This window comes from Podarcis liolepis (assembly GCF_965112155.1).
Source record: "Podarcis liolepis genome assembly, chromosome: 2".
NCBI lineage: Eukaryota > Metazoa > Chordata > Lepidosauria > Squamata > Lacertidae > Podarcis > Podarcis liolepis.
In genome coordinates, this window is record NC_139555.1 from 62134394 (window position 1) to 62143682 (window position 9289).

General features: G+C 40.8%; 1 protein-coding gene across 3 annotated transcripts in view; it reads right to left on the minus strand.

The window, feature by feature from the left end:
* Nucleotides 1-9288, minus strand: part of RNF130 (ring finger protein 130) — a 43484-nt gene extending 34196 nt beyond the window's left edge. For all 3 annotated transcript variants that reach the window (XR_014522215.1, XR_014522216.1, XM_083488209.1), the window contains exon 1: nt 7884-9288. Coding sequence is in view for 1 of the 3 variants with exons in the window: in XM_083488209.1 (XP_083344335.1) it covers nt 7884-8142 (259 nt within the window). In the remaining 2 variants the exon portion in view is untranslated. The remainder of the gene's footprint in view (nt 1-7883) is intronic.
* Nucleotide 9289: the final 1 nt, after the last annotated feature.

The window sequence follows — 9289 nt, forward strand, 5'->3', positions numbered from 1 at the left end:
TGATCTAACATTGCATGCAAAACTGCTATCTAAGGTCTTGTCTTTCAAGTTGGTTAATTCTTTTTTTATTCAGTGGTGGTGTTCAATGCCTACAGCACAGGTGATGCTGTAATACTCAACTACTCAACAAGTTGCTGTAATGCTCTAATACTCAACAAGTAGTGGATTATTTGGAGAAACTGGTCTGTCCCACAAAACATGCAGAAAATGGGATTTCACCATCCTATTAAGTATCCTTCCTAGTCCTTCCAAGAGCTTGCAATGAAGTATGCAACCGCTTATTTTCTGGTAGCTATTATACCTGCTAAAGGAAAATCTTCTGCATTTTCTATGTGTTATGTGTGAGAAACTTCTGAGGTTACACCTGGCAAACTTGCATAGTTGTGCTAATTAGAGAAAAATAGAAATCCCCATGTGTCATCTTTTGAGCTACAGGAAATAGAGACTGGGCAGAAAAGCATGTAAGCTGAAGCAAAACTGTGCTCAGACAGTTGCAATTTATTTTGGGGGGGAAGTAATTTCAGTCCACAGAATTTTGGAGCATAATCCACTCCAAAGGAGAATCTAAATCTCATAGTAGTTACCAGCTAGCAGACAGTGCTGATCAGATGCTTCTTGTTACAGATGGCTCTCTTGACTTTTACTGCTCTGGAAATATCCACACCTGAGATGTACACATTATATAAATTTCAGGGGTGGAGGGAATCAAACATGCCTCTAACTGAATTGCAGGTGCACTTTTCTGTAAACAAGTTTCCCTGAAACACCTTTTCTTGACTACTTAAATACAGAATCATCCAGCCCATGTGACAATCTGTATCACTTCAGATTACAAATGGATGGATGAAGTGGTGAATGCTCACATATTACAAAACTGCACAAATGGGTTGGTAAAGAATGTTGGTCACCAATGAAAGGAATCTGTCAGTGAAATGAAGGAAGATGACAATTCCCTTCCCCACTACAGGTCCCATGCCATCATCTGTTTGAGGATTCCTAATCCCCTGAAGCAGATGGGGGGGGCAGAGAGCTATGAGAGGGTGAATTGCCCCCCTCCACTGCCTCCCTTCCTCATTCTGCTAGCAGATTCCTTCTGGAGTTCTAATCATCCATGGAGCTCACTGCGTGACCTTGCACCAGTCACTGTTTCTCAACCCTATCTCACAGGGTTGTGAGGATAAAAGGGGGAGAGGAAGAACCATATACATCACTATGAGCTTCTTGGAGGAAAGGTGGGATATAAATGCAATAAACAAATAAAATAAACATCTAATCTGAGTTGATATAACTGAAGTTTGGTACAGATATTTTTTAAAAATAAACAAGCTAGTAAACACTGGTTTGGTCATGTCCACAGAATGGAAGATGGCAGGATCCCAAGGACATGCTCTATGGTGAGCTGGCTTCAAGCACCAGGCCTGTTGACAGAACCAACTCTGCATTACAAAGATGACTGAAATGTGACATAAAGGCTGGTAACATCAACCCTGCTGTGTGGGAATCCCTTGCATATGACAGCAGTGCCTGGAGACAGTCAGTCAGGTTGTGTATCCACAGCAGTGACCAGAGGAGGAATAGGACCGCTGAGAGGAGCACAGAGAGAAGAAACACCATGGGGCATCAGCCTCAGCACAACTGGGTGCCTTCATCTGCCTCAGCTGCAACAAAACACATCTCATCCATACCAGTGTCTCTACAGCCACAGCAGGTGCTGTAACTCTTCAACAATTTGACTTCACCCCCAAAAGTACACTCCTCCACTGTCCCCTCAGACAGACAGATGCTGTACACCAAAAGAAGTAAACTCCTGATATAATAGATTCAATGTAGGCATTTCCTTAAAACAGCAATGTTGTTCAATTTTAAGCTTATATGGAAGTACAGTACTGTAAAACTGTTGCAATGGAACTTATTTCAGAGTTGGTTGTATTGCATGGAAATATTAGTTTACTCACTATCTTTCGAAAAAGAGAAACCAGGCGGACCATAAATGTGCAAACATCCCACTATCACAGTGGATTTAAAAGGTAATATTTTGTTGCAGGTCCACTTGTGTTGCAAAAATGTTGTATCAGTATAAAGAGAAAAGACAGAAGTAGCACTAACACCTAGCAGCATACATTGCATTCCCCTCACAATTACAATATCAAATTAACAATTTCATGTAAACATTCAGGTTAATTCCCTGATGAACATATTTTGTTTCCTCTCATTCTCAGTTTTACCACAAAACTGGGGACATGTATTAGATTTAACGGAATGTGTGTTCTCTGCGAAAAAATGTTTTTGAGAACTCATTCCTATTTTACAGGAATGTCTCAAAAATGTTGATTGTTGTGATTCTAAGTCAAGGATAGGGAACCTGTGCCTCTACTGATGTTCTTGGACTCCCATCAGCACTAGCCAGTATGACCAATCATCAGGTAATAAAGGAAATAAAAGAGCTGGGAGTCCAATAGACTCCCCATCTTGACTGAAATTCTTCCGACAGATGCAAAGCAGATTATGGCCTTTCCCCTCAGTTATCAGTTTAAGCAGTCACCCAAGTTCTGCCTACAACTGAAATTTACTGAAGAATACAGAAGTACAATTTGCTTAATTCAAAGAGGAAGCAGCAGTGACTGCTCAGCAGTTATAGTTGACAAATTAGCATTGTGCAACATCTTACTCTTTTCTTCTCCAAAGTACTTGAACTTAAATAAATGCTTATAATATCCACCTGCTAATATCAAAAACCTTGCCCAAAGTATCAAGCAATATGACTACAGTACATGTGGTAGTTTTCACAGCACTGTGGAGAAAATATGTCCTAAAAAGCTTAGAACTAGAACACACATTTATAATTTGAAACAGTTTAAAATTAGGCTACTTTGGATTGGCAATATCAGAACATTTAGTCACCTGAGGCTCAAAGTACTTGTTATGAAGAGTTCTAGAATTCTTTCATCCTTGTGATGGTTAAACACAAAGCAGTCTGGGACAAGGTGGCAGGGGTGGGGAGCTGCTTAACTCTTTCTCGTTTAGTAGTTGTTTTAGCTCAATATCATACATGCTCAGCTCCTTTTTTAAGTGAGAGAAAAGATGTAGGGTTCCCATATGTTTTCCCCCTATGGAAGGAAAGTAGCTTAGGGAAGGCAGTTGTGAGCAAAATGACCAGAGGGGAAGGGAAAGCAGTTAAGAGGTCTCCCCAGGCACCTTTTCCCACAGACACAAGTTTGCCCCAGGCTACTTTGGGAATAAAACAAAAGTAGAAATGACATTTGTGATGTATTTTATTTTTCCTCTAAGTTTTAAAGTATCTTATGTGGGTTTTTTATCTGTCTGTCTGGTTTTAAGTTGCTCTGGGTTGCCCTGGGCAAGATAAAGTGACTAACAAATTCAATAAATAGTAAGAGGAAGAAGAGGATAAAGAAAAGATAATAGAATTTACTTAACATAGTTAAAATCTATGATACATACCGGTAAATGCTTTTAGCATAGCTTTTTGTTGCCAGCATGTGCATGCGAGTGCAAATATTTCTGCTTCTGAACTATATTATATGTAAATATGGGATCAGATCAACATGACCAACATTTTAACAACCTTCATATCACCCTCAAACCAGTTACTCCATTCATGACATCGCATAAGAAGTATAACACATTCACCAGCTGTGTTCTGTCATCTCTTATGTTCCTTTTATCTTCACTTCTCACTTCCCTCTGTAGCCCCCTAGCCTCGTGCTGTAGCCCCCCACTTGTGTGATTTTCACCTGTAGCCTCCTTGGAATATCCTGGGGCCTCCCAGGGGGCCATCTGGCTCCCAGAGAGGAAACACTGGTCTACACAAATAGCTGCTCTCTAAAAATCCACACATCCACGAAAAACAACTAAAGCTTCACTGTGATGGTTCTGCTACAATACTACTTACTTCTGACAAAAACATCAGTTACACCCAAGCCAACCCAGAACTAGCTTCAGCTGTAATTTTTGCCAGATAACCCACTCCTGTTCTATTCCAGAAAAAAATCTTCACAAATACCAGTATGTTTGGGGCCTTTATAATTTTCTTTTGCTTAAAATTAGAGTATCCCTGTTATCTAATCTTGAAGATAATGATTTCCTTCAATTTGATTAAAGTTTTCCTTAAATTTGAATTATTAAACAAAAACTATCTGACAACATTTTAAAGATTTTCCTGATACATAACCATTTATGGATTAGGATTCATCACATCACATATTATTCAAATTATTTTTTCCAGAGCAAACATTAGATATTGTCTGAAATACTTTTCCAAAGGAAAACTATGTCAGGGAATATCTAATGTTTTCACAAAACACAAAAAAACCCTCTACAGTATTTCAAAGAATAAGAAGTAGAGATCTGCATCACACTTAACAGCCTTTCCCAACTTGGTACCCTCCAGGTAAAATGGGAAATACAAACAAGAACACTATATAACATTATTATAATAAAACAGCAGTAAAAAGATTTAGGAGTTTACCTGGAAATGGAAACATGCAAATAATCTTAATACTCTGACAAATTGCAAATGCCTTCACAACTAGAGTTTATTCATGAAATTCAATTCAGTCACTTTACTTAATAAGTGCAATAATTTCAGTGCACTACAACACATATCCACAATCTTTACTACCTACACCAAAGTTCAGGGACAGTAAATTTGATGACAATGTCATTTACCTCAAGAACTTGGACTTCTTATGGAAATAAAAATGATCTAGATGGTATCCATCCTTAATCACAATGAATGTGGTATCATGGTTAAACTAGGACCTCTGAGACCAGTGTTCAAAACTTCACTCGGCCATTAAACTAAGTGGCCCAGTCTCAACCTCTCAACCTAACTTCACATGGTTGTTGTGTGAATTAAATAAGGAAGGAGAGAAGCATGTACACCATCTTCAGCTACTTGGAGAACATGGTATATAAATGCTATAAATAAATACTAAAGATCCATTCTTCTCTGAGATTATTCACACAGGCATAGTAACAGATCAAGAAACGTGCAAGTGCCAGCCCATCTGCACCTGGCGCTATGCATCTGCTCCTATGCCCAGGGCCCAAATTTTGCTTTACCACCAAAAAATGTCACTTGAATATTTACTGTGGATGTAGAAGGTTGAACCTTGCATTTAGCAGATGTACACAACACACTGGCAAACAATTTCAAGTGCCTTTCCTACTCTTACTATGTATCTTGCTATGAAGCACCCAATCAGTGTGTTAAGAGTGTATTCATTTTCACAGTTGACTCACAACAGTGAATGCATGATATAAAAGGGTCACCTGGTACAACTATTGAGATCAGACATATTCAGGTTAACTGACACTCAAAATACTAAAAATAAGCTACATACAGCAGCTTACATGCCTATTCTGAAATGTGTGACTTCAATTTCACTCTCATATTAACTGCTTAAAGACAATGCATCTGATATAGAACAGCCTAAATAGAGCAACACACAAGAAAAAAAAGGTGGTAGTTAATGGCTGCAGTAATTTGGAGGGGTGAAATTTCATAACCTATAAGGCTGACTAACTGAAAGTAATCGTTTTCTATTTTAAAATAAAACAACTTTGCTAGCAGTCTATAAGCTGTTTAGCCACACTATTTTCCATTCAGTATCAGAAAAGTAGCATACAAACAACAGATGAAAGAATTGTTTTTAAACAGTTTTAAAATTCTTTAAATAAAATAAAGCCAACTGGAATAGGGGTTCAGTAAAAAAAGTGCCCCTAAAAATTATTCAAGTTCTGCCTTTTTTATTCCACCCCTCCCCCAAATGAGAAACCTATTCCTGTGATGGAAAGAGGAAGTGATGGAAAGAGTGATGGAAAGAAGAGTCAAAATAGATAATTTCAGAGACGTAAACTGTCCTTCAGAGGCACAAACTGTCCATATGAGAGGTATGAAATGTCACTAATTTGTGGACCTCATACTTACACCCCACTCTTCCCAAATGGTACAATGCAGGAGCACTCTGTGTCCTACTTCTTATTATTTCTGAATTGCTGTCCATGTACAAGATGCTATTCACCATGGTCCCCCACCTTTCGGTTTGGAGAACTACTGTATATTTATACAGACTTTAGAGTTATCAATACATTTATGTCACTCAGTTCTTGTCCTGCAAATGTTCACTCTGTCTGGCTAGAGTTGGAGACTGGATGCAGACAAGCTAACTAAAGCTGAATCCAGATAAATAATTATGGCTGAAAATGCTTTGTGCCCATGTCTATTCTTTGGACATTCAGATATACCTGAACCTAAATTGTACTATCAATAGGTCCTTAACAGTCAATACAGCATAAAACGAAGAACATCTATAACCTCAAACAACTATGTATTGTTTTTTATTAAATTTGTTCCAAATAATCTTTTTAAATGTTTAGGGCATGTCATTCTCAGCATGCATGTAATGTTAGTTTCACAGGACGAAAAAGGAAAAACCTGCAGTATTTAGATGAATTACGCAAGGTTTTAAGCACACTGTTAACATGCAAAGAGCACAAAAGAAGAAGAAAATTAAACAGAAGTTGAGGTATGAAGAAAAAATAGGAAGTAGAAAATGATACAGGCCTAAGGCTGCAATACTATACACATAAACCTAGGAGTAAGTCCTACAATGAGACTTGCTTATGAGCAGACATGCATAAAATCACATAACTCAGAGTACTGACAATTAACTGCATAGAAGTACTAAATTAGAACCTATTCACCACTTAATGCTTACATGTATGTCCTAATTGCAATTAAAAATAATAATAATTACATAGCACTTTCCACTTTACAATAGCTATAACACTGCATACTTAATGTATGTCTTATGCTTACATTCCAGAGCAACCATTTTTTCTAAGCAAGTTTTCAACTGTGACAAAAAATCAAGCTACTGTGTATAAGAATCTGTTAAATATATACAAAGCACTCTTACACAACTTAAAACAAATCTTAAGCATCAATTTATGATATTAGGTAGAATAGAACTTTATTGCTCCAAGGTCTTTCAGAACTAAAAAGGTACCCAAGAGACTGTCAGGTTGAGATTTTTTAAAAAAGACTTACCCATGTGTCTAAATTAATGTAACAGTAATTAATGGATTAACTTTCAAAGGACTAGGAAAAATATTCTTTTTATAGAGAGCTGCTATTGGCGGGACTGCCCGTTCTAGATGGAACTTCACTTTAAAGCAAGTTAAACACTAAAGCTAAGACTGACTGGCCTTAGTCTCAGCTTTGTTTTCGAGGGCCAGATGGCATCCACAGTCAGATTGCTTGCAATTAGTTCCCTGATATGTTGCTTACCTCCTTAGAAGAGGGAAGAACCTTGCCACTATTATCATTCAAACCTGGAAGGCTGTAGAAATTTGCAGCAGATGCAGAAACCATCATTCTTGCCTGTTGGCTGAAACTAGTGTGATACCATACTAGATTCTTATGTGGGAGGCTTAGAATCAATCTTGTGTTCAATGCCCTTGAATACTCACAAAAGAGCCATTTCACACATTACACAGCAGCAAACTCAGATTTACTTCAGAAGGGCAACTTGACAGGCAGCTCCCAGCAGGCTGAAAAGGAGTGCCTATGATACATGTGTTTTCAACATGTGTATATGTATTTTAGGTGTACACCTAAAAAAATGTGTAAAATTGTACTACATTCACCCAAATGTACTTCACAGGTCAGTCCACGAACTGCCTTTCAGTTACCAATTGCTTAAATAAGGAATTACTGAAACCCAACCAGAACCAATGGGCAAGGGAGGAGGCAGAGGGTTTGATAGTTTTTGTCAAAATTTTAATGTGCACTGTAAGGAAAGCTTAACAAACCAAAGCCTCATTTAAACTAAAGAGAAAGAACCAAAGGAAATCCTTACCTCCATTGATTGGCAGAGGTGCCAAAAGTTGGCCTCTGACAGCTACTTTGGGAGAATCTTGTCCATAGCGCCCACGCTCAAGTATCAGCAAAGTAGGTGTTGAACGATCAGGACTCAGTACAGTCACATTTATGAGGGCTGTATAATATGCTTGACTAGCATTATCTGCACTAGCTGGAAGAGTGTAACAATTAAATAGGACCAAAATGGGCACAGAGGATAAATAGCTCCAATAAGGCAAAACCCACTTTAGGAACATTTTCAGCCCTAAAAAATGTAAATTTTATCTTCAAAACGTCTCTTGAACAAAAGATTATTGTGTGCATAAATGCATGTTATTCCATATCACAATAAAAAGGAATTAGAATCGCTACAAGAAGCAAGAGAGCCACCCTGGGTGCCTAGTCCTTTCCATACATTCAGCCACTGGAGGAAGCTTAAAATGATATGGATGGTGGGGGAAAGGAGATTTTTAAAAAATATATATCGGGTTTTAAAAGGTAGAAACGAATCCGAACGAAGAAGCCGGGATAATAACCTAAGCTCTACAGCAGCTGCAAGGAAGACGACACACAACAGCTTATTCGAAGCAGACGAGGAAGGGGGGGCACTGGGATCCAAATGCTTTAAAAGCAGAGGATGGGGCTCCAGAGGCCGAGCAGTCCGTCACTCGATTCCCGAAGAGAGGGGCAGCTCTGGGCCTGCCCGCTCGCCTCCTGGGGCTTCGCTTTCTGCCAAGGAGATGGATGAAGGTAGGCAGAGAAGCGCAGGTGGCGGCGGTCGCTCGCTCCGGCGGGGCTTCGTATCTCCGGGGGCGGCCGCGGAGAAGGAGCGGCCGACAGTCTCGTCCGAGGGGGGGAAGCAATCACTCAGCGTCGCCGCTCCACCCGAGGGGCAGAGAGAGAGAGAGAAGGCGAACGGTGCCGCCGCCACCGCCGCTTCCAGGATAGCCTGCGGCTCGGCAAGGAGAGCGCTTCGGCGCTGCTGCTTCGGCCGCCCCGGAGCCTTCGGCCCTCCTCAGGCTTGCTGTCGGGTCCCGAGGCGGAGCCCAGTTTCGCGCGCAGCCTCCACAGACCCTCCCCAGCCCCAGGCGGTCGACTGCGGCGGAGTCAGGAGCCGCGGAAGCTCCATGGAGGCCGACTCGGCTCCGGCCGCTTCGTGGGTCCCTCCTCTTCCTCTTCCCACCCCCACCCCCCTCGCTCAGTCCAGCCGCGCGACCAACAGCCGAAAGGGAGCTCGCGGCGCCAGCAGCCCCACCCACCGAGCAACCGTCAAGCCTTTCCCTTTCCCCCCTCAGCTTGGAAACAACGGCAGCCGGCAGCGCCCGGGCGGGTTCTTACGGCGGAACCACCAACTGCAACCTGCCGGGTAGATTCTCGCGCCGCGTGCGCAGGCGCACTGCGCCA